The sequence below is a fragment of the Micropterus dolomieu genome, linkage group LG10 (assembly GCF_021292245.1).
Source record: "Micropterus dolomieu isolate WLL.071019.BEF.003 ecotype Adirondacks linkage group LG10, ASM2129224v1, whole genome shotgun sequence".
NCBI classification, from domain to species: domain Eukaryota; kingdom Metazoa; phylum Chordata; class Actinopteri; order Centrarchiformes; family Centrarchidae; genus Micropterus; species Micropterus dolomieu.
The window spans coordinates 8,841,109-8,867,986 of NC_060159.1; the positions used below are offsets into that span (position 1 = coordinate 8,841,109).

The 26,878-nt window shown below is 41.9% G+C and overlaps 1 protein-coding gene across 2 annotated transcripts in view; it reads right to left on the minus strand.

Moving 5' to 3' along the window:
- The window catches only part of LOC123977672 (kelch-like protein 29), a 212,939-nt gene that overhangs the window by 130,781 nt on the left and 55,280 nt on the right, over window positions 1-26,878 (minus strand). For both annotated transcript variants that reach the window (XM_046060558.1, XM_046060559.1), the window contains exon 3: window positions 4,384-4,695. In XM_046060558.1, coding sequence (XP_045916514.1) covers window positions 4,384-4,656 — 273 coding nt within the window. In that variant the 5' untranslated portion in view covers window positions 4,657-4,695. The remainder of the gene's footprint in view (window positions 1-4,383; window positions 4,696-26,878) is intronic.

The following is a 26,878-nucleotide window of genomic DNA, read 5'->3' on the forward strand; positions in this document are numbered from 1 at the left end:
TCCCAGTATGTTTTAGAATTGACTTTAAAATTCTATTGATCACTTTTAAAGCTCTTCATGGCCTCTCGCCTTGTTATATTTCTGAACTTTTAGTCCCATACGCACCAGCACGTACCTTGAGATCCTCGGGCAGAGGTCTGCTGTCTGTTCCAGAGTCTCGACTAAAAACTAAAGGGGACAGAGCGTTTGCTGTCAGGGCCCCGAGGCTCTGGAACAGCCTGCCCGAGGAAATCAGGTCGGCTGAGTCAGTGAACTCTTTTAAGTCCCTTCTTAAAACATACTTTTATAGGAGAGCTTTTCCCGATCTTATTTGACTTTATTTTATCCCTTTTATTTTATTGTATTTTACTAATTTTATATTAAATTTTCATGCTCTTATCTTTTTTTTTGTATTATTCTTTACACTTGTTAAAGCACTTTGTAACTTGTTTTTGAAAAGTGCTCTACAAATAAGGATTATTATTATTATTATTACTAAGAACCTCGTTGTCGTAAAGCCAAAACGACAAACACACATAACAAAGCATAGCTTCATATATAAGAATAATTTCAAAATACAACATAATACACAGAATCTCTTTAAATATATCATACTGAACTTAATCTAGAGACTCCCTTTATTGCACCATAGTACTACCTGACCAGAATACCATATGCCCAATATCAGAAGAAAACTAACTTACTTAAGAGTTTGCTTCCAACAACATTAAACTAATGAGATGGCTACAGGGACAGGAATAGCTCAATCTGCTGGCTTGAAACTGCTCCATAGGTCTGAAACTAAATTCTATCAATACTAACAACAATTATTAGACTTAGTAACTCTGATGATCAAAATATAACTGTATATTATTGTATTTCAACTATAGATCCTGCATTTGTGTTAAATGAGGATTTTGTTGAAGAAATACCAATTCCAGGAGTGCTGCTATTAAATATCTGTGGAAGATGAATTAAAAAATCCACATTAAGGGATTAGACCATGCAGGGTCCACATGTTTCAGCGAGCTGTACTTTCTGGTCTATTTTTAAATAAATAACAACAAATAACATTGATGTAAAGAGGGGGGTGATGTAATAGTGGATAAAAAACATGCCTTTGGTGTGAGAGACCTGGGCTCAAATCCGCTAAGATACACTGTGTCCCTGAGCAAGACACCTAACCCCTAGTTGCTCCAGAGGCATGCGGCCTTTGACATATTTAACAATTGTAAGTTGATTTGGATAAAAGTGTCAGCTAAATTAATATATGTTGCTAAATGTAAAGTGTTTTTAACCCAGCATAAATCTTTCTTCTGAAAATAAATGTGATCCCAACTAATCTGAATGACAGTGCTCGGTCTTTAACATTCAGTCAGTCAAAAAGAAATTTTGGTGGCACAGATGACATTGCTAATTGTATTAGCCATTTCAACACAAAGGAAGTACAAGCATTAAGACAGCTTACAGGTTTGTCAAACGACAGTGGGGTTTTTCAATAAATAGGATGAAAACACTGTACAAAGATAGATTTTATAGTCCAATAATGTTTTTAGCCAACAACTAAAAACTGCCAACTGTTTACACACTGTCAGACACTTCCAAGTCTTTGTCTTCATGCCTCTGCCTGCCTATAATTAATATAAACAGCCATACCAATGGGATGGTAGAAAACACATGGTGAAAAGTTGGTTTACTTGACTGTAGATCTGTCTTGATAACTAACATTGGCTTGCTTAGCTGATACCATGCTTGCTAGAAAGCTAGATTAAAAGAGTTTTGCAAATCCAATAAGCTACAACATAAGCAATAACTTAATTTGAAAGGTAATAATTAAATGATTTTCAAACAAACTGAGTGGAATTGATATTCTAAGGATATGGTGTTATCACTTAAAAGAAGTAGAATATATAAAGTAGCATATAAAGTGAAACTGGACGTTCCTTTGAGTCCTGTTTATCAGCAGGACACATACATAGTTTTGGTTATTAAGAACATGGATTTAGTGTGTGCAATGACTATACATCCGTGACAACATAAAAAAATAATGAATGGCTTGGCAGGGGATAACAAAATATAGCTCTAAATTAACTATAGTCCACTGTTCCATGTGGTTAGCTTTACATCAGGATGGACAATATGACCAGATGGTACTTTTCAACTCTCAGCATTTATCCTACACACACCCACACATATGCACACATACGCACATGTGCATCCACACATACAGCAGCACTGTGCCAACTCTTTACTTTCATTTCACCTGAAGCAAACCACAAGAAAGAAATTTTATTTAAAACAGACCACTAACATCAAACTAACACTGAAACAATACACCTGTTCTGTGTCCCATTTTACATTAAGGGAAATGATTACTCCATTTATGGTTTTATTACACAGAGTCCTGTGTGCAATAGTATCACTTTCTCACACACACACACACACACACACACACACACACACACACACACACACACACAATCCTGTACATGTCTAGCTATTGGATTTTGTCCCCCACTTGGGCCTCAATGTTTATGAAGAGAGAGTCTCCAAACAGTGGAGATCAATAACGGCCTGTCAGCTTTTTAGTGTAGCCATGGACAGAGCAGAGACACAGGGACCACGGAGAGAGAGCTGCATCCGTCCATCAGCCTCTTTGTGACCCCCAACAACTTTGATCGAAGATGACAGAAAGAGAGAGAGAGCAAGTGAGGACAGCAGACAGCTAGGAGGAAGATGGAAAGACAGGCTCATGCAGTATTGGCTGGCTCTTGAGGCCCCTGTATCTTTTCTAGGCCATAATTAAGCAGAGCCCAGACTCTGTGTATATCCCTTTTTAAATGTTGCTGGTCTCTATTGCCTGCCTTACAAAGGACTGTCAAAGGCAAGACAAAGTAGAAAGGTAAATCCCTGAATAAAGCTAACAGAGGGGCAGGAGGGATCTGCATTTATATCTGCTGCATATAAGCACACACATTCCCACATATACAGTACCTAAACAATTGTGCACTCACTTGCTAGGCAATGTACCTAATTGCTCTGGCAGCTATTGAATGATGACAATGGCCATGGTGGGAGTTGGCGAGACTTTGTCGGGATGTATGTAATTATTCAGCTGCACAAAAGGAGGGGCCGACGAGGTGCCAGAGCAGATTTACTGTGTCTGTGGTCAGTGCATTCAGCAGGGTATCTAATGATGTGCACTTACCGGCTAAATTACCTGAGCATTGTTTACCTCTGCTCTTAAGAGTACAGGCCCCACTGAGAGCCCAAGAAGGTGCTGCAGGGGGAAAAAAAGCTCAAATAGATCTGCTGAAGTTCAAATTAAAGAAAATGATCTGATAGTGAGGAGGAGTGTTGAGAGAAGATGAATGGTATCCATGGAAGCAGAGGCAGGGGAGAGGCTGAAATGTCTAAATCTTTTTTGGTAAAGGCCCTTCACTTCACACGCTGCTGACAGCCAGCTAGCTAGCAAATCCCCGGACGAGGGGGTGGAGAACACAAACTGTACGGCTCTTGACTATACCACTCAGACACTGCCAAGCTGCAGTTTTCTGTATAAGGTTCAACTAACGATATAATATGCTAAATTAGGAATATATACACATAAGCCACATTCAAATTTTCATATTTCTGTCACTAGAGGCCTCATTAAAAGTTGGTTTATATCCTATTGTGGATCAGATATCATGGTCAATATATGGCCTTGTGATAATTTTTACATAAGATATACCTACATTAAGAAAAGTGAAATGTGCAGCCATAACAGAAACATGATATTAACTCAGGGCTTGTATAATGATGTGGTCTCTTTGTTTGTTTACTTGTCAAAAAAAGCAAGGCCTAGTAACCATCACTTCTGACAGCAGCACCCATCTGAGACATTGTCAGAGGTCATTTACATAATGAAAGAAGAAAATTACCAAGGAGGCAAAGGCAGGACAAGCCGGCCATTTGGCAGCAAGAGAAAATGAAGATGGAAGGAAAATGGTTTGGCAAGAATGGGGCATTGGATAGAGAGAGTGCAGAGAGAGCAGCAAAACTGGCGTGAGGGATAAGGGTGGAGAGTGCAGGAGGCAGCCGTGACAGAGAGAGAGAGAGCAGAGGGGCTTGAAGAGCTGAGACAGTTGAACCATGAAGACAGGCATGCCAGTGTGCTGGACAGTGCAGAAACATGCAGAGTGAGACAACGAGAGAGAAAGAAACTGGAAAGCCTCAAAAGCATGGAGAAAGTTTGAGATTATGTCCAGTTGGGGAGTCTTCACGGATTAAAAAGTTGACACAGGGAGGGATAAAGAATACTACTATAAAGAAACTTGACAGGGCAGGAGGAAACACTGAGTGGTTTCCAAGATATGTCAGAGGGAAGCAGGTGTTCTGGCATCCATTTGGCAAAGCTCTTACCTTGGCCGTTGCCGAAGTCACTGATCCTGCTGCCGTGATGCCTCGCTTGACCGCTATGTCGTTGCTCGATGTTGTCACGGCAACTGTTACTGGGGTGGGGAGGAGGGAGGGGATGACTGGCAGGGGAAGGAGTCCCGGACGGTTGTTGCCATTGACAACGGCAGAGGCACAGCTATGATTTGCTCCTCCATTGTGGAGGCCAGAAGGACGGATGTCTCTCCGCTCCCAGGGTCCCCGGTAGTCCCGCTCAAAGCGGTGGTGGTGGCGTGACATCACTTCCTCTTCCTCTCAGAGGGAACAACGAGGGCAGGCCTGCAGGAAATGGAAAGAAAGAGGGTGTAGGTCAGGCTCTTTTATTATATTTAGGAAAAGCAAAGTGAGAGATACAGTCACAGAGGCAGGGTTTAGAAAAAGATCGGACAAAGAAAGAGCGAGAAACCAAGAGGAATAAGGAGAGAACATGTTGACGTGAAGGTGTAAATGCTCACAGCATCTGCTACCAGTGCACCTGACTGACATGAACACACTGCGGCTCATTTGTTGCTTCACATTCCTATTCTCCCAGTCATTAACGAGGGCTGCGACATGAGGGAGAACAAAATGAGCACTGCTAAGCAGGTGTGTAAAAAACACCATCAGTGCCAACACCATAAGGAGCTAAATTTGTTACTTGGGGCATCTAGGCCCAACAACGAGAGGTTGAAACAATAACGACTGCGCGAGACGAAAACAGGTACATGCTCAGTCAAGTTTCCCGAGGACAGCGCAGCAGTATCATGACCTTGCGGTCAAAACTCATTCATCTGAACAGATAAATACTGCAATTACAGCTCATCTCATACATCTAATGGCTGGTTAATTCAATCAGATTGCCCTTGAGGTGCAGTTGAGGGTTTTCCCTTTTTCAAGCACAGCAGGCTGTGATAGGTTAAGAGGCGGCAGTGAGCTGGAATTACATCAGTATGGGGTATGGCACTATTGTGTAGCATGAGCAGCGTATCACTCTATATTATATCATAAATCAAAGCGGTACAGGATCTGAGTAGTGAAATCCATCACTGAGGGGATTGTAGCGCATTGTACTCCTCCTCACCAAAGGCACGTTATGCTTCCCCAGCCCTTGATAACAGATTAAATAAATAAATAAGAATCTCAAACCAGGTTCAGCAAGCCCCATGCAAAATCCCCTGGTCTGTAAGGAGAGAATGACAGCGGATGATAGGTCTTTATTCCGCGTGCTGGGGTCTGTCACGCTGCTTCTTGCATCACAGAAGAGCGAACGCCTTGAAATGCCAGCTTTGCTGTGTGTATCTGTGTGTGTGTGTGTGTGTGTGTGTGTGTGTGTGAGAGTATATGAAAGCAGTATACACTACAAGTGAATGACTGCGTACACACGTAATGTTTTGGCAGGATGTAATGAGAACACACATGTTCAAAACTCCAGTGTAGTATGTGAGAGTCTCTGAGCAGGCTGCTGGAAATGAAAGGTTCTCTACAAAGCTTTGATGCAAGCGATACACGATGCAGCCTGTGGTGGGTGCGCTGGCCCTTCTGTATCTTAAGCTGCTGTGATCATCCATTTATTTAGCAGCTGAAACATTCACACCTCTCTCTTCCTTTATGTCCTTCTCTGTTGTTGTCCCTTTCATTCTTTTTCTTCATGTATTTTATTTCCTCTCTCAGTCCCCCCTTTATTTCTCTCATACTAGGTCTGGGCTGTCCAAATACAGCAAGCTGATACACGGCGGTAGAGCCAGACGGAGCAACTAAAAGCTGTGGGAAAACACTCTCACACTCTCTTTCTCACTCATCCAGCAATAACCTTTCTCCCTCTCTGCAGTAACCCCTTTTAATAACCTCACATTTTACAATAGAATACGCATGTATTATCTCGAAAATATTTGAGATAGACAGAATAACAAGGTGCTGGTCCAGTGGAACAATGGCAGAGGTAATGCCAGGTAATATTTTCTTATCACTCACTCAAGCTCTACACATCAGCTGCGAAATAAGAGGCCAACCAGAAAATTCCTACACACAAAAAATAGGAAGAGAAAAACAAAATGAAAGGAACATTATCTCCACAAGAGTCAAAATTGAGTGCATTAGCATTCACAATTGTGTACAATTTTATCAAACCTTTTCAGATGTGAAAGAGGTATCTATCGCTGTGCATCAACTGTGCTCCCTAGTCTAGACAGTTTTCTGATTTACTGCAAAAAATAGCTAGTATTTGTCTTCATGTAAAGCTCCAGCAACAAGGGCACACTGGAGAGCAAATCCATTAGATTATGCAGAAAAGCCATTGAACTAAATATGCAAAAGCCCACACAAGAGAGCTTTTTGGGATAACCTTCAGTATAACTGTAATATACAGCATAGAAAAAAGAATGTAAAGTAAGTAAAGTACATAGTATTTTCACTAGAAATGTTTTAATTCAGGAGTGCCGTGGTGGCTTAATGGTCTAGGGCATGTGCCACGTATGAAAATGATCAGTCTTGGATTTAAATCCAGTACCAAACTACAGTGTTATTCCATTATCTCCCCCTCTTTCCTGTCTAATAAAGGACAAAGTTGAAAAAAACTTTAAGAGAGCAAATGAATGAAACTGTATATAAGTTAAGCAAGTATCTTGTGAAAGGGTTAATTTATGCTTTTAATATGGCTGCATAATTCAGTGAGCATTCATAATGAAAATTGCATTACCCAAGTTCTCAAAATGCCAAAGTAGGTAGGTCTAGTTGTTTTCTGATCTGGTACTGCTACAACTGGGGTATGGTTAAGGATACGCAACTTAAACTATTTGCACCTCCAAAAGGTCAAGGCCATGGTTAAAGCTAAGGGATGTGTTAGCAGGAGATGAGACGTTAAACCCTTCTTGGTATAACTATACTATAATATATATAACTATGAAACAGTTGGCTGATGTAAACAGGAATGATGGCAATGTTTTGTCGAATCCACGGTATTAATGCTTGCAAAATCAATAGATTATGTAAGAGTTAGCTAAGCAAATGTTGGCATTTAGTACATTGTTTGTTATTACATGTTATATACTGTATGTTCTGATATTATTATGGTTCATCCAATATTTAATGTATATTTTGAATAGAGTTGGACTATTCCTAAGATTATTAGTTATTTTTGCTATGTTCATTTTCTTCAAAGTGGTCATATTATGCTCATTGTCTGGTTCATACATTTATTTAGAGGTTGTACCAGAACAGGTTTCATTTTCAAAAAACACCATATTTTTGTCGTACTGCACATTGCTGCAGCTCCTCTTTTCACCCTGTGTGTTGACCGTTCCGTTTTAGCTACTGAATAATGCATCTCACTTCTACAAGATCTTTGTTGGGAGTTGCACATACGCAGTACCTACTTAAGGACTACTAGCAAATCAGAAGCAGAGTAGGCCGGTTTAGCTGTACATGTTCCTAAACCAGCTTAGCAACATAGACTACAGCAAGAGTTTCAGAGTGGTAAGCTATTAATCTGTAACAAATTTATCTTTCATACATAAAGTTTTCACTATGTCTCTACATCACAAGTAACAACTTTATGTAATTTGACTGCCTGGAGGGTATCTAATGTTTGGAAGGGAGTGAGGGAGGCAGCAGGCGGACGTCTTGTCACTGTGCGTGCTGCAGCTCAGTGTGGTTTTCCACCTGTGTTTTTGAAGGGCATGCCATTTCCAAACCGATTGTAATGGTACATCCTACTTCTTCCTTTGGTACTGAGTGAAAATGTGGGTTGTTTTAAGTAGTTTATTTTGTACAAACGACAAATGTTGTTGTTTTTCTGGAGAGGAGCCTCTCACATTACCATGCTTCGAATTCTATCACTCACTTACCCAAGCAGCATATTCAGAATCTTGGCACTACACTACAATATGGGCACAATCCTGTAAGTCAATTCCTGTCATCCTTGCACTATGCATGTCAGTATGTACTGTGTAACCGGAGGCTGGCAACTGATCCCTGCAGAACAACTGTCACTGAGACAAATCCCGCTACATTTATGGTCCTTGATAAACAGAAGGATTTAAGCTACTAATTACAGACACTTAAATTCCCATCACAAATATGTTTTTGCAACTCGTTTTAAGCCCATGTGTGCACTCGTATGTGTGTCAGTGTATGAGCTCACATCACCTTAGATGCTGAGAGTGTGTGTTTGTGAGAGTAAGTACAAGGAGGTGATAAAAGAAATTTTGCTCTCAGAGGTGCCTGTGGAAACCAACACCCAACACACCTGTGGACCCTGCCAGACCAGATAAACAGTTAAATTCATCACATTTACAATGACACTTTGCTCTGTGCTGCACTGCTCTAGGGAGGAGGTGCCAATAAAGATTTGCCCATTTTCTTTCACATCCAATGAAGTCAATGTCAGCCCTGGACAAAACAGCGGTCTTTCAGAGTTGAGATGATAACCTTTGCGGCGAGACTTGCATGTGAAACCAACCTTTTTAAGAGCCTTTTGAATGTCATAATGTCCTAATGACAGCATTTCAGTCATACCCTACAGCAATTAATGAGGCTCTTCAGCTCCTGTAATCCTGTCAGCATGTTAATAATCTTACCTGAAGGTATAAGACTTTCCCACGCCAAATGTTATTTTTTGACTTTGGCTCCTACTTAAAATAACAGCTGATGACTGAGAATCCTTTGCTGGGAGATGAAAATCTAAACAAATGATTAAAATCGCTAATCCTCTGGAAGCCCAAATAGTAACAAAAAGGCTCTGGTTTCCAACGCAAACAGAAGAGCCGAAAAAGAAAGTGAGAAATACCGTGTCAGCAACCAAACCTAATGAGCTGACTGACTGGCATCTCCATTGTCTTGTCAGTCACGTCGTCAGTTAAAAGCAGTCACATGCAGCGGAGGCAGAGTGATTGTCGCTGGGCATTTTCGACTCATTTCAAAAAATGGTTATTCTAGCACTGCTCATGCGTCAGAATCGAAATTACACCCAGCATACAATATCCCAAATGCATATGCGACTGAGACAGACAAGTGAATTGGTGTGGGTGTGTACATAAGAAAGAGACGCAGTTAAGTAGTAGAAGAAGATGAGCAAGGAGGTGTGTGTGTGTGTGTTTATGTGTGGGTGTACGCCAATGTCTGCGTATGTGTGTGCAATGTCAGTTGTAGCTGACATCATCATGGCCTCATTGCTATCACCATAGAGATGACCTGCATGTTCCTGTGTGAGTGGTAAGTCCACGCAGCGCACATCAGGAGTCTTCGATAACTTCAGTTCCTGAACAACAGCGGAGTGATTAGCCAAAATAAAAAAAAGTTGTCTGGCAGGTGGGAACGTGAGACACACACCCTAAAGAACAGCATCTGTCACTCCGAGGCGGCACGCAGCATGTCGGGTGTGTGTGACAGGGCTGCGTTAACAAAGCCATGTGGGAATAAGCAGGGAGCCGCAGATAGACGTGAGGAAAGAGGCAGCGTAACAGATGGACAGAACGTGGCAGCAACAGAGACACAGCGAGACAGTGTGAGGGAGTGAGCAAATGAGATATAACAGCAATAAAGTGTGTGTGTGTGTGTGTGTGTGTGTGTGTGTGTGTGTGTGTGTGTGTGTGTGTGTGCAGCCTAAAATAGAGAGAAAGGTGTTAAGGATGGGATCAGGGTTGGGTGGGATAGGTTGTGTGTCATACCTCTGCTCAAGGGTGTGATGTGTGCTTTGCTGGCACATTTTGCCCTGCGTTCAATACCCCCAGCTATTCCACTCGCTATAGATACTCCCCAAGAGAAAGGGCTCGATTTACAATCTGTAGTAATGTTTACTTCTATTGACCCAGTGACAGCCTAGCTTTCACCACACACTCTCTCTCTCTCTCTCTCACACACACACACACACACACAAGCACCTGCCACACTCACAAGTCTGTGCTAATGATCAATTCATCCATCAGCAAGTCTGGATGGTACAAATGAGGTATACTGTAACTTTACGAGGACAAGATATTGCTGTAAATGAGCTGTCCTATGGGAGACGCATACAGACAACCGCTAACACACACACACACACACACACACACACACTCTAGAACTGTCACAGGCACACACACTTGCTCACACGCATGTCACATATACACCACTACAACTGCACACCAATAAATGTGTTGACAGTTCCTCCAGTACAACAGAGGTATTCATCCGGATATTTAAATAATGGGAGAGACTGTTGGTACAGGAATAGCCCGGAGCAACATGGGCCAGAGTCTCAGGCTTTTTAAATTATCCTCCTCAGCTAAAGTCCGCACTGTCTAAGACACACCAGATGATGAAGACACAAATCTCAAAAGATGGTACATCTATCATACCTATGCATAGTGTACATGCCTGCTATATATGCAAGTATACACACAAAGGCCCTTGTACAAACACTAAAGGTGACATCAATTAATTTGTACTGGTACACTGAAACATTCTAAATTGAATGGTACAAGGTAAATACTTCCTATATTCAGATATTTTGATTCCCAACATCTTTAGGACTCCCCCCCAAAGTATTGATTGATAAAGCAAACTGATCTGCCAGAAAAAGACCAGGGCTTCCAGAGTATTTTTAGATATCCCTCATAAGGACGTGATACAGAAGAAACCCAATTGATGTTCCAGAAGATCAACAGAGCAGAAGCTACAGAAAAGGCAAACGGAGGAAAGGAAAAATGAAGTTGAGTGTCTGTCTTATGAGCTCAGACACCATTTGTGTGCTTGTATGTGTGTGGAAGTGAGGTGTGGGGGTTTTAAAGAGGAAGAGAAAAGGCCATCTTCAAGGAAATAAATGCAGCTACCTGCTGGCATGGAAACAAACATGCCTATTGTTGAGACTGATTCTTAGCATTAGTAGGTTCAATTAATTCCAGCGGTTTGAGGGGAATTAGCACTTTGCTACAATTCGTACACCTCATTAGTGGTCTGAGTGGAATCCAGAGAGACAGTGCAGTCAGAAGTGTATCAAAAAACACAAAGGATGTGTCAAAACAGCACTGACCAGCTTAGGCACCATTCAGATTCAGATTCAAAAATAGCTTCTGTTTCAGCAGATTATTAGAGGCATATATGCTCGTTTTACTTAAATAGCTATAGCTACAACTGGGAAGATTATGACATGTAAATAAACCACGGTCACCAGTCATTCAAAGCAGATCTAGCATTAATCTGAATCCAGCACCTCACATTGCCTTATCTCATTTGTCTATTAGGATTTCCACAGAGGTTTATGAGGAGATGATGGTGAGAGATGGCACTTTGTACATTAATCTGACACCTTGAGGGATGAAACACTGGTGGGTGACATGCACACACTGCCTCATTTTGCCAGAGACAGACACTTCCTGATCATCTTCTCTTTGATAAAGCATGCAAGCAAAGGCCAAATCATTCTAAGCGGATAGAAAAGGGATTAAGTGTATTAGGTAGACAGAGAGAGAAGAAATCATAAGGAACTGAAGCCAAAGGTTATTTTTTCTTAAGATTTAGAAATATTGCATATACTGTACCTGCACCACTGACAGCAAATTTTCCCCTGAGTGTGCATCAGCACAATTCTTTTAGCGGAGCATTAATAAGTAAAACTTTCTTCCAATCTGGAAAAAGGGCAGCTGAGTTTGTATGCGTGTGCACTGCATATGTGTTTTTGTAGGAGATACGACATGACGCAAGTGTTCCCAAGCCACTTGTTTACTGTAGTTTGAGCAAACTACATGTGCATGATGAAAACAGCGTGGGTCAACCGTCATTTTCCTGTCCAAAAATGTCAGCTCTCACTGACACTAGGGCCGACAGGAATGGCCATGGTGTTATGAAATATTGCAATGACCGAGTTAGTAACACCCTGCCAGTGTTTGGTTGTCAGTATCCCAGGCATGTCATTAAGCCTGTGGAACAGAAAGGCACCGCTACCTCCACCACTGCACGCTGCTGCTCAGTTAATTAAAACACTGACTTTCAACAAAACACCACATTATCACAACGGCAAGACACAAAGCTGGAGAAAACCCTGGGGCTAGTGTGCACGCTTTCCTACCCAGCCTTTCTGCATGCTTTTTCTACAGGGTGTGGGAGCGGTTTCCAGACGCCAATCATGCAGTTTGTTTATGTGCGTATATATGTATGTATGTATGTGCGTGTGCGTGTGCGTGTGTGTGTGCGTGTGTATTCTCTGTGGCCCATGGCAGCTGTCGCCTTTTCTCTCCCCGCCGCATCCCTTTGCAAATTTCTCTGTTCTCTAAATAAAAACCAACAACGGCACCAAAACAAACAGCTCTCACTGCTGATGCCGCACACACACACACACACACACACACACACACACACAAACACACAAACACAGGGCAGTTGGAGCAGAAAAACTGACACGTTCTTTGGGCTGCTGCTTTATTGCAACTACTGTGACATGTGTGTGTTATATATTAATATGCATGTGGGCATGTGTATGCGTATGTGCGTAGTTCAGTTTTGGTAGCGGGACACGAGGCAAGTGCAAGAATAGTGACTTAATTATCTAAATGGCTGCAGCGGAGATTACTGAGGGCAGTGAGCATCCATCTCTTTCAACACCACCGGCTTAGAGTCTACGGCCAAGCTAGAGGAGAGATCAAGCGATATAGACATCAATAACAGAGACAGAGTGGCTATGAGAGAGTGAAAAAGAGACCAAGAGAATTAAATGAGAGCAAGAGAAGGGAGACAATGTGGAGGACAGCCAGAGGAGTGCAGACAGTGATTTACAATGGAGAAGTTTGCGAGCTGATTGGCCTTCACTATAAAAAGCTGCCATGGCATCTGGTTGCATCCTCAGATTCAGAGAGTTTGCCGGCAACGGGGTTCACGACATCAACTCTGTCGCCATGGAGATGCTCGTCTTGGATTTAGATTTTCCCGTCATTACCACAGAGATGCTCCGGAGCTGGACTGTATCTTGACCCCCTGGCGAAGCAACAAAGGCTCTACATTTAGGTCTATCCTCACTTACATTAGCACGCGTGTTTGACTTTTGCATAGCCAAGAGGTTGCAAAGGTCATCCTCAGACTGTAGGGCCAAAGGTTTGATCCCCTTGTGTGCATGTAATGCTCCAAGAGCCCTTGAGCAAGATATTTAACCCCCACCTACTATAGAGGCCCCAGTCCTGCTTGTTGACTCTGCACCCCAACCAAAAGGCAGGAAGATAATTTCCATCTCGGAGGATAAAGTATCCTTTATTAAAATAAAACGATTTATATTGTGAGCATGTACATGTGAAGCACCACCAATATTTTAGTACTAAAAGGCGATTTAACAAAAAACAAAATACCACCACCACCCAAGACTCCTGGTTCCTTAGCAGAAATTAAATGCCTTCATTGAATATTCTTGTTAAGTCTATGTTTAGAGGAAATGAGTCAGATATGACAGCTTAAACAGCCAACATTTCCCTTGTTATAATTTTAAGCCATGCTTCCTGACAGCAGGAACAGTGGTAGAGAAAGTGTGCTTTTGACTGGAAAGCTCACTGGTTTGAATCCCCAGACTGTCTGAGGAAACAGTGATTCAACAAATAACACTCTCTGCCTTCAACAACTACTGTCAATGCACTACCAAACAAGATATACTGCACTACAACTTTCCTAGTTCATACTTACTTGTCTCTCCTAGCTTGGCCCCATCCAAGTTCAAGGCCAGTGATTTAGTGCTTTGCTCAAAAACACCTCAGCAGTGTGAATCTTTGTCAGTATGGAAATAGAACCCAGGTCCTCCGGGTGAGGGATGGTCTGCACATTCACTGCCTAACTTTCCCCAAGTGACAACAGTGACACCCTGGTTACTGTTCAACTCCCTGATGAGAACATTAATTCAACCTTCTATCTGAAAAGCAACTTCAATAAAATGATTCGCTGATAACAGATGGACAGACTGAAACTTGTGGAATGCCATAGTAATACTGATTTATTCATGCATGTAATTATACACAAATGAATTTGTATTGTTTTTCCCCTGAGTGATGAAATTAGAAGGGGATGTTCTCACTTCACCTAAAAAATAAATAAATAGATCAAATAATTATTTTAAGACATGCAGAGGAATACTGTTTTAGATTAGAGAGGTGTTTTGAGTACTTAGCTGGATAAACAGGTCCGTTTATAGATTTAAGTCAAAATGGCATAGTACAAGGAAATACCTAATAAATCAAAGGCTGACGTTTCTTTCTTAGAGAGTCAATTACATTAAAGCTAAAGCAAAACAGAGTTCAGATGCACTGCGCACCAAATTCCTAACTCAGTCAGCTCCAATACTTTCCATCATGGTAAATGACAGAGCCTCGAGTCAGGCAGTCTTTACTGCCAAGTTTGCTGCATCTTTTCATTCCTTTTTCTTACACAAGCGCAGACACAAAAGCATCAGTGCAATATATGCATTTATGGAGATTATGAACACACAAAAATTCCCTTACTCCAAGTCACACAGACACTATCGCAAACTCAGGTACACACACACCAATGAACACCCAGGACAGCGCTCTCTCCCTGATTAAGCCAGGCCATCTGCTCGAGTCCCCCGTCACCACTGACGGCTGCTGCATGTCCAGGCCGGCTCCAGGCGAGCCAGAAATCCCCCAGTGTGATCCAACGGCATATTAATCTCCTCAAATCTCAACCTTTTCTAAAGGGCAGACGCCACACTAACCTCAGTGCAGTTGTTCAGGGCAACATCATCTCACTCTCTCAAATACACGATTCTGTCACTTCTGCCTTAGATGGCATGAAAAGTGAAGGAGGGGCAAATGCATTTTCCTTTCTCCTCGTATCCTTCTTTTTCTCTCCACTTATCTCATGTCTCTGGTGCTTTCCGTAAAAGCCATTCTCTGTCTATGTCCGTCGTTTCATATCTGTATGAACACAGTGGCCTTTCAGAGCGCACAGTGAGTGGCGCCGCAGCCCGGTCTGGCCCAGAGTGGTTGGAGCGGTATAGATTAATGGCCCGGGAGACAGCCTAGGCAAGTGGAATGAACAAATAGAGAGGCCACTGGAATGGCCAAAAAGAAAAAAAAGGGAAAGAGAGGTAATGATAAGGAGAATGAGGCGTACACTAAATTGTAGGAAAGGCACCGAGTGGGGGAATGTGTTCTGTCACAGTATAGTTTTATACTCCTGTCACACTGACAGAGTGAATTAAAATTGAATGGGTCGATGTGCATGATCCAACATGGATTTGCAACCTTCCTCCCACCTATGTAGGATGAAGGTCGGACACTGCCCAGATTTAGTGAACAGCTGTCTGTTTTAAGGATGGGAACTTCATTTAATGCAACCGTGGTTAAAATTATATTCATGAACATTTACTTTCTACCCGACTAGTCAAAAAAAAAGTGACATAAAAAGAAGAACGAGAGAAAAAACATGAGAGAAGGGAAGAGGAACGTTTGGTACTTTCACTCACCAGCCACTTTAATAGATACACCTTGCTGGTACCGGGTTGGACCCCCTTTTGCCTTCAGAACCGCCTTAATTCTTTGTGGCATAGTTTTCAACAAGTTGTTGGAAACTTTCCTCAGAGACTTTGGTCCATATTGACCTGATAGCATCACGCAGTTGCTGCAGATTTGTCGGCTGCACAGCCATGATGTGAATCTCCTGTTCCACTACATCCCAAAGGTGCTCTATTGGATTGAGATCTGGTAACTGTGGAGACCTTTGGAGTACAGTGAACTCATTGTCATGTTCAAGAAACCAGATTGAGATGATTGGAGCTTTGTGACATGATGGTGCATTATCCTGCTGGAAGATGGTACACTGTGGTCATAAAGGGATGGACATGGTCAGCAACAATACTCAGGTAGGCTGCTGCGTTTAAATAATGCTCAATTGGTACTAAGGGGCCCAAAGTGTGCCAAGAAAATATCCCCCACACCATTACACCACCAGCCTGAACCACTGATATAAGGCAGGATGGATTCATGCTTTCATGTTGTTTCCACCAAATTCTGACCCTAGCATCTGAATGTCACAGCTGAAATCGAGACTCATCAGACCAGGCAACGTTTTTCCAATCTTCTATTGTCCAATTTTGGTGAGCCTGTGTGAATTGTAGCCTCAGTTTCCTGTTCTTAGGTGACAGGAGAGACACCAGGGGTGATCTTCTCCGGCTGTAGCCCATCTGCTTCAAGGTTCGATATGTTGTATGTTCAGAGATGGTTTTCTGCATACCCTATAACAGGTTATTTGGGTTGCTGTTGTCTTTCTGTCATCTCAAACTAGTCTGCCCATTCTCCTCTGACCTCTGACATTAACAAGGCATTTTTATCCACACAACTGCCGCTTACTGGATATTTTCTCTTTTTTGGACCACTCTCTCTGTAAACCCTACAGATGGTTGTGCGTGAAAATCCCTTGTTTTGTTTAGGTTTTTTTGTTTTGTTTTGGGTTTTTTTTACATTTTATAGAGTAAATTCAAAGATAACCCATAGATTGACTGATAATAAAAATAGTTATTAGCGGCAGCCCTTAACTTGACTTCATTATTCTGTAAAGCCCATCATACATGGCTCTATAACAGGGAAGTTGGTGGGGGTATGTGTCTTATTTCTGAATTCTCCTTGAAATTCTTGAAAAATGATGTGTAGTAAGACAACTGAAGAATTTTAAATGAGCCACAAACCTGTACTGCCTGCATTTTGTGCTTGTGATTATTTGAATGAATGAATTGTGCTGCAGCTACTGTAGATAGCATTACAGTGGGAAAGGGTTTTTTTCTTTCTTGTTCTCCCTTTGTCTCTCTTATTTTCACTCTCCTGTTCCCTTCCTCCCTCCCCTCCTTACCCGTGTCTCAGCTGTATTGTAACACACACACAATCAGCCACATGAGTCCAGGGCCAACACAGATGAGAGACAGAGAGATGGGGAAGTGGTGGAAGTTGTTGGGCAACATCAGAGATACCAGAAGTCAAGTGAGAGATAAAAGGAGGATAAAAAGCAGAGAAGGAGAAGCGAGAGGAAGAGGAAAGGCAATGACAAGAGAGGGAGAATGAGAAAGCCAAGGGAGATGGAGAAAAGGTGAAACACACACATTCTTTAATCAATATGGTGGGAATGTGGCCCCATGGTAAATCACTTTTCAGGCAATAACAGCGAGCAGCCACTATCCCTCTTTTTAATATGTTGCCAGAGTGTCAGTGGGTGATACACAGCAATATATAGCGTGGAAGAAGGGAGAGAGAGAAGACAGAAAGTGGGGAGGGGGTCATGGGCATGTGTGTGTGTGTATGTATTGGGGGAGCTGTGATGTATAGGTCTGGACATTTGGTCTACACTCAGATAAAAGAGGGGAATCATGATTAGGTTTGGTAAAGTGTCCATGCTGGCCTATCCACACACACACACACACACACACACACACACACACACACAGAAAGCAGCCTGGCTGGTTTGAAATCCTGTCCTGTCTCTCTCCCCTTATCGTGTGTCCTTTCTCATGAGCTCTCAATGTATCAAAACCTGCCTTCCTAAAAATAAGGATCCATTATAAAATGAGAGGGGCAAAAAAAAAATCATTACAGGGGCAAAAACTATCCCTCTCCTCCTCTGGTCACATCGATTTAGGGGATATTGAAGGCGAGGCAACTTTCCCACCTCGGCGTTACGAATCTGTCTGCCTGTCACCGTCCAGAGAGCCACCAGATTACACAATGCCCTGGCAGGTTGACCTTCACTTAACTATCTGACCATAGGGTACATCATCCTCATGTCTTTTATTGACTTGATTCCATCTCACACAATCTCATCTTTGCTCGCTGTGTTTGAGACCGCTCGGCAAATGTTGTTACTGTAAACGAGAGCGGCTTCTCGATTGACTTGGGTCCCCTTTAAAGTGGTGCTAAATAAGTAATGGGGCGTCTCATCTGCTTCGGCTAGCCAGTAGCTGGATGGGTTACAGTAAAGGGAGATTAATGGATGGGCAAATGGAGATAAATGTATGAGCTAAATGGAAGCGCCCGACCGGCCTATGATGAGACCCAGTGACATATAGTGTCAATGCACAACTGGACAGCTGTCAAAGTGTATGTCGATTCTAGGCGGGGTGCAAGATACAGGTAGACTGATCATCCTTTCACTAATAATCATGCACTTGTTTTAAGACTTGACAAATGTCACCATATCAGCTAAATCAAAGACTGAATACAATTTGCAGAATTGACAAAGAAATGAGTAATGACCACCTGGAAAAACAGTTTCTCAGAAGAAAGTGCCTGTTCTTGTAAGTAGCTAAAATGTAGAGGGTCTAAAACACCCAAGACCTGGCTTCCTCTTCAGGGTCAGTGCAAACTGATGAGAAAGGTTGAATGTCTTATTAACCAACAGGCTAATCCCAAACACAACAGTAACATGTCTCCTTCGAATTTTAAGTCCAAGGTTTACATTAATGGTCTCTTTAACGAAGCTCTCCATCACTACTAGCATCAGTAACCAGAAAAAAAACTAATTACAGCTAAAATGATCAATTAATCAATTAGTTGAATGACAGAAAATGAACTGCCAACTATTCTGATCACCTTTCAAGGAAAGATATCAAACATTCTGTAGTTATTGGTTCTTAAATATGAAGATTCGTGTCTTTCTGTTGCAATCTGTGATTGTATACTAGGGTTGGGTATCGTTTAAAATTTTACGACACCAGTACCAAAACCAGTCCCCTTAAAGTGATACTGATACCAAAAGAGTACTTCATTCGATACCTTGCATAAATGCCACCTGTTGAAGCCACAGTAGTTGATTGGTAGCCTATTATTTTTATTGTTGTAATGAACAAGCAAGCTTGTTTTAAAAAACTGTTACATAAAAGTATTGGGAAATTGTATCAGATCGCTCTTCATCCTAATTTGTTCATTCTCATGGGTAGTATTATAAGGGGAAAGACTACAGCTTGCAAATTTAGTTATATTTGAATGAGAGAGGAGGAGTCAAATAGTTTAGTGACCAATAAGTTGTGGGAAATGAATTTAAGGTAATTCTTTGATACGTGTGTTGAACGTAGACAACAGAAATTTATTTTGTTAGCTTTCGATCAATAAACTGAAGTGAAAGATCTCCATGAGTGCTTTGTCCTTTACTGGTGAGTTGCAAACCTCCTCCAAAAACGACAGTCACAAGTATAAAACAAGTAAGGAGACTGTTTAAACAAGTCACTTAACTACTCTAAAGACTCACAAACAGAGGAAAAAAGTGAGGCTGCACGTCCAGACGATCAAAGCAACTACACCTGAAGCAGCCGCAGCCGCAGGCTCCGTGAGTAAAATCAGCTGATTTTCACAAAACTGATGTGATGGAACGCAGTGATCGATCAGTGACAAGTGATGTGAATGGCAGATAAAAATGTACAGAGAAGTGTTAAGTGATACCACAAGATGAAGGGGCTGTTAAAATCACGCATGGACTTGGCGCATGCAGGCCTTTTTAATACAATTTACGGTGCAGGCACATAAGGAAAAATAAAAGGCGTGCTCTTCTCTTTCTTTCGGTGTGTTGTTTGCGTGTTTGGCTGCAAGCAAAACGATACAAATAGTCATTTTTTGCCGCGATCTGGTTCCAAAAAGTATCGATTGGTTTGCCTGGACACATTTTGATTCTACTCGATACTGGGCTGTTTCGGTCGATACCATAAAAAGGTATCAAGTAGCAATACCCATCCCTATTGTATCTCTTTTTGATTTTGTACCATTATTTGGACAAAAAGGTAATTCAGAGAGCCTTTTTAGGACTTGGAAAATATAATAGGCATTTTGACAGTGAAAGAAAAAAATTGATAATCTCATAATTTAACATTGATGATGACTGTTCTGTCATGGTTTGTGTCTCTCTGGGTGGACTCTTGTACGCTAAAAGTCACCCAGATAGGCAGAGTCAGGTGGCTAAGACTAGCATCATAGCAAAACCATATACAAAACAAAAGCACAGTTCAGCTGATAAATGACAGATGAGGAAAAAGACACTACAAATATTGTGGTTGCTTGTGATTTGTTGTGAAATGAACAAGTACAACTGAAGTTCCTCAGTTTCAGCACCAGTTTTCTTTTTGAGAAGGGTGTAGTCAGATTTGGGAGGGTATTTTGGTCTCTCCATAAGTCCTCCACCAGACCTATTTCCCAACCTCATACCATTCTGTTGTTCTGCAGCCTACAATATTCACACAATAAAACAATAACTATCGCAATATAATTTTTTTTTATAATTTTTCAATAACAATATAAAAAATGTTCAATAAACATTCAATAAATGTTTGATTTTATTCACTTGAATCATACACAAATTAGGACTTTTGTGTTTGTTAAGATGTTGATTTTGTTGAGGAAAAAGGACTGAAAAAAGATTTTATTTAATTTTACTCATGCATATTTGTTGACAAAGATTTTGTCAAAATTGTTTTGAATGTTCTACCTCAGATTTGTGAAGTGATCCAGTTTGGCATCAAATATTACCATAAAGAGGAGTTTAAACCACAATTAGCCATCAGATTTCTTCCACTTCCCGTCAGCAACAAAAATCAGCCTTTAAACTCGAAAGAAATAACGATTTGATACTTATCAATATCAAAAGATATAAAACTTTTTACTGTGATAACATTTTTGGCCATATCGTCCAGACCCCATTCACACATTTCAATCATCCTTGCACTTCATACAATATTGATACTTCTGACTTCAATAACGTGAGTTTACTTTTGCAAATAGTTTATTCATTTTGAAGGAAAAAACTGCTTCTTTTGCTTACGATTGGGATGTCTGACACATTGGTCAGGTTCGAGACACATACATTCTGGATGGTAGATATGACTGCATGTAATTAATGTTAATACAGAAAGCTGGGTTCTGCGTCTGACAAAGCAGATGATGAGTTGTTCTCTTGCTGACAGACCAAGGCTGCTCTTATCTCTCCTTTGTTCTTCTACTTCTTCTCTGGCAGTGCTGTTGCCAACCATAGCACAGACCCTGCTACAATCAATTCACTCAATTTAATCTTAATTAGCTAACCACAAAGAGCTGCACATTACTACTGATGCAGATGAGGAGTCTTATTTTCCCTCGATCCGTGTCTCTCTTTAAAGACATTTTTATGTTGGTCGAATTTCACACTGCACATTTTAATGACACGTGGGTCTAATGATGTGTGTTAAGTCCTAGCCTGTGACAAACCCATGACACAAGACTAGCCGCTTTGCTTCCATTTTATCTGCATCAAATGAGAGACGGCTTATCTTCTGATTGGCATCAAAGGAATTGCCATGGACAGCACATGATCTGTCAATGCTCCTTGTAACCAGGCTTTTAACCAGCTGTCTCTCATTTCCATTGCGAGAAATAAACAGATTTAACCCTGCTTTTTCATACTCCACATCTGAAATATGAGCTATGGTATAGTGCTGGTGTAATCCACAATGCCCCTGGGTCCTGAATGAAGAAATGTGCTTAAATCAGAAGGGCTCCCAGTAAAAACAGTTTGGGATTCTATGATGCTCCCCTACTAGTTCCTACACTGGGGCTTTGTAAAAACTGAAGATAATGGATGTCTCTATGGGCACATGTTCATAAATAAAACAAGCCAGGCTACTCGCCTGGTATTAACTGCACTTTTCACGTAGAATGGGGAATTGATGCTAATGGAACACATGCAAAGCAAATAGGGACAGTTATGCAGCCTTTTGACCTCCAGTGGCAACAAACATGTCCGTGCATGTAGAGAGCAAATTCGGGGAGAAACCGGCATCCAGAGAGTAATAAATATGTGGATAATATTCCATGCTCTCAGCAAGGTCGGTAGAAAAAGCTGTGAAATGTAGAATTTGATATGCTATAAGGGTCAGCCCTAGGTTCTTTTGGAGAGGTGGAAAAGCAGATGAGCCAGAAATGGAAGGGATGGAGTAAGTTTGTATACAGCAGGCAAAAAAAACCCATCAGGCTCTACTATGAATTCATACACTATGTATGGCTGGACTGATACCTGACTATGACAGCAGCAGAATGAAAAAAACATATTAAACACAAAAAATACACACCCACTGCTCATGTGGTTGCATACTGTAGAGCTAAACGTTAAGGCAGCTTGAAGACAGATACGTGATTTGTGCTACAGGAAGAAAGTTAAGGAAACAAAGAGGGATGAGACAGCGGGGGGGAAAGTGGCAGGGATGGGGGGGCTTCAGAGCAGAGCCATAATTTACAGGTATTGTAAAAGCAGGGCTGGCAGGGACGTCAGTAAAACAAAAATGCCAAACCGCTCTCTGGAGGGAGTGCAGTTTTATACATTTCAACAGATATTTTTCATCAGAGGAGAGTGAACACTTTCTCAAGTAGTCCCTCCAGAACATTCAAGTAGGGCAGAGTGTTTTCTTTGGAGGCATTTTTTAATTGCCCTGTAAAGTTGAATCCAAACGATAACAAGGAGCGGTGATGGAAATATCTAACTTGTAAAGACATGTAACCTTCAAAACGTATTATTATGCACAGTTCAACGTTTCACCTATAATGATGATCTATTAATTGCACAAGACTGTTAGAATTTTGCATCTTTTTCTCTCATTGATGCAGCTGACACTGGTTCACACTTTCCACCCCTCTACACCTCATTCTCTCTGAAGCCCGAGCACAGAGCGATGGGTTAGGGGGCCGCTATTTCATGCACTCCCTCAGGCCCCTTCACTTTGATAAAGGTTGCATACCTCCGGGCATTTTTGTGAACATTTCCCACTCTCTCGTGACACTTCCACCTTGCAACCCCTGTCCCCTCTCAGCATGCCCTTTCCCTCCGGCACAGTGCAGTTTACTGACCGTGACACACCGCGCCGGCTGGATAATCCCAGCGAGACCGAAGCGCCATTAGGAACAGGAGGCCGCTAAAATGCCAAACCATATTATCAACCCCTCCTCCTCCTGCTTCTCTACTGGGTTCCTTCACTGTCTCTTTCTCACAGAGGGCACCTGGTACTGCATCTCTTCATTAATGCATGAAGGCAGGGGGAGCGTCTCACACAGAGACACACAACTTCTCATTCCACCACACAGCTACTTATCTATGGTGAAAAGCATGACTACATTGCAAGTGCCCTCTGACAATGGGGGCCAGGGAGGGAGGGAAGGAAGGATGTGTGTGTGTGTGTGTGTGTGTGTGTGTGTGTGTGTGTGTGTGTGTGTGTGTGTGTGTGTGTGTGTGTGTGTGTGTGTGTGTGTGTGTGTGTGAGTGTGAGAGAGAGAGAGAGACCTCAAAGCAACAATCTAGTTTAGAGCTAATCACGCTGAAGCTACCTAGAGACAGTGTCAGCCTGCAAGGTTAATGGAACACCTGTATGCACACTATGTCAGATACAAGAGAGCGAGAGGCATGATTGTGACTGTGTGTTTTTGCAAACTCATGTGGCTTTTGCATGTGACTGTGAATGTGTACATTATTCAATGGAAGTGCTGTGAGCCCTGAGACACCACAGCTCAAAAGGAAACAGTAAAAGAGATGCCACCGAGCGCTGCCACCACTCATATCTGTCAGCATCACAGAAGACGAAGAAACCCTTATCCCTCGAACACATGAGCGCATTTTCGAAGGAAAGAGTGGGAGTGTATGAATACTGTAGCAAAACCCTGAAGGTGAGACAAATCAGCGAGGTACAAAAACTTGACAAGTTAACATGTCAGAAGAGAAGAACTCCAAAAATTAAACATTAAACCTTCTGTATAGCAGATCAATTTAGTTTCTTTGAAATCAATGGCATTTTAGAGGCATATTTCTGTAATTCTTGCACCAATCTCTAAACAAATATTCAAATCTGATCAAACAAGTCATTATGTTTGACAGCTTTCAATTCCATTCAATGACAGAAGCGTCTGCAGGCAACCTTTGAGGGGGAGAAAGCAGGAAGCTAAATTATGCAAATGTCTGTCAATTTAACGAATCAGAGGCACAGAATTAGCAGGCTGTTAGTCTCTCTTAGCCCTGCAAATGCCGCTAATACAGATGAAGGGCTGGAGCTTGATTTCATTATCGCTACTCTGAAAAAGAGAGGAAGGGGGAAGCGAAAGGGAGAGAGGGAATGAGAGAGAAATGAGAGATCGAGAGATGGAGACAAATGTGTGTGAAAACACAAGCCTCTATTCAGAGCCCTATCAACTCCAAATATCAAATTAGCCAAATGAATGGTACAAGATAAAGGACAGCACGGGGAGGAGAGCAAGCGAGCCCGGCAGACGGGCAAATGAAAGGAGCAGAGAGAGGGGAGAAGCTGCGAGGGCGTATTAAGAATGGAAGGGATCGGAGAGTATTTCAATAATCGATAGAGCGTGAAGTGAAGAGAGTGAGACAGAAAGAGAGAGAGCGACCCAGGATATCACAGTTCATTAGTCATTGCTGGTGACAACTGGAGACTGTAGCAAGAAGATTGTCACTGGGTCTTAATCAGATGAGAAACGATGGAATGCCAGTCGTTAATTCCAACGGCATTATAGCGTCTATTGTCTGCCTCTGAAGGGGCTTATCGCAATCTCTCTACCTCCGACTGCTGCTGCTCCTCCTGCTGCTACGCCAGCAAACAAGCTGCCAGCAAACTCACCAGGGAAACTCTAAAGAGCTGGGGAGAAACTAAACTCTCCCTTTCTGCAAAGGCTCACTCTCTCATACACTTTTTCTCACACAACTCCTGTCTCCCACACACACAAACACAGGAACTGAAAAACATGTAATGCTACAGTAGCCCTTGGTGCTACACGGAAGCATCTCTGAGGCAGAAACCAGGAAATCAATTCTATCTTTTTAAGCAACCCATTAAAAGGCGCCAAGGCGAGTTAAAGCACTTGCTCAAGACATACCATTATAGTATATTGTATATTCTGTTACAAGGCAAACCCTAACGAATGCACACCATTACACACTGCTGCAAAGAAGCTACTTTATGCATGTAGATTGCACACAAACACACACGTTGTATATATACACACACAGTTAGATTCCATGCATACAGTATACCAGCAGAAACTGCAAACACACAGACATAATAAAATGTCATATTCTCTCTATTCTTCCCACATTGGCTTGTACACAGACACCAATAAATACTGCAACATCCTCCTTAAAATGCACATCTCCACCATGTATTCCTCTCCCAGGGTCTGTTCCTGTCAGAACCATGGCCCAAAACTCTCAGTCAGCCAGCTCAGCTGGGAACGGCCTCTCCGACTCAAACAACTTCCTTGCCTGGCTGGAAATGTGTTTACAGTATTTGTACCACTACGCTGCACTGCCTGCCTCATTCACCACGACCAAACAAAAAGTACGGCAGTCATGCAGCTACAGTGTGTGAGCCCTGTGTAAATTCTGTTTGCAGCTCAGTTTGGGGTGTGCGCTGGTGTGCATCCTTCGGTCTGTTGCTGTACAGGGGGTAGAGAAAAAGTTACATCTTTCACGAAAGAGGAGTAACTTTACGGGCATAACAAAAGGCGGGTCATGTAAGGTTGCATGACTACCACGAGACTCATTTTCAATCAATCAACCATTTCAGCACTAATGCAGTTGTCTGTGTTTGACATATAGTGTTGTTAATAGGGGTGTGCAGAGATCTTGTGCCACGAGATCTAACGATATTAAAACGTGACAATATTTCTCATCGAGTGAAAAGCTGTCTCACGAGACTCCCAATTGGCACTTTTCACTGTTTAGTGAAAAACAAATGTCTAACTGATAACGTCGACTCGCTTCTCAATTAATTTCCACCCAAGCTGATGATACCGGCGTACATCATGATAGTAATCAAGTGAATCCCTTCTTGCGCTGTGAGTCGCATACAGTTTGTGACAGAGTGGTAATGTAACTAGTAGAGTTTTGTGTAGATTTGTTCAGAATGCTCAGAATTTTCAAATAATTCGGCATTGAAGATTCCTTACAAATAGTGTTAAAATCTTGTCTCATCTCAAAGTCGTGAACCCAATATTGTGGAAAGTCTGTTGAACTAAGGGTATCATCACACCCCTAGTTAAAGAATTTTTACTTGACATTAAATCATTTTGCAGGTAGTTTTGACCAACACATAATATGGTAATGTGGTTAATTTAAAAACATAACAATTGCATCGCCTGGCAACAATCTACACAGTCATGATCACTGAAAAGTAAGGGCGTGACACCCCTTTTAAATTTGCATCAGTTACCACCAACTTTCTATAGACACTAATAATTTCACTCTACCTGTGTGTGGCTATTAGTGATGGTGTTTGTGAATAGTCTTTTTTGCAATGAGGCTCATTTGCATAGAAAGGGGACAATTTTGCTGCAAACGTATGCATATTACCTAATTTAAATACGTGCACCAGAGCACTGAGATGCTATTTGCTTGGCAGTTCCGTTAGGGGAGCATTTCATCCTTTGTGAGTGCTTTAAGAATTACATGATTTCTTTTCATCTCATTTGTGCAGGTTACAGACAAGTCATCAGTTACAACTCAACCATGCCTCTCAATTTACACG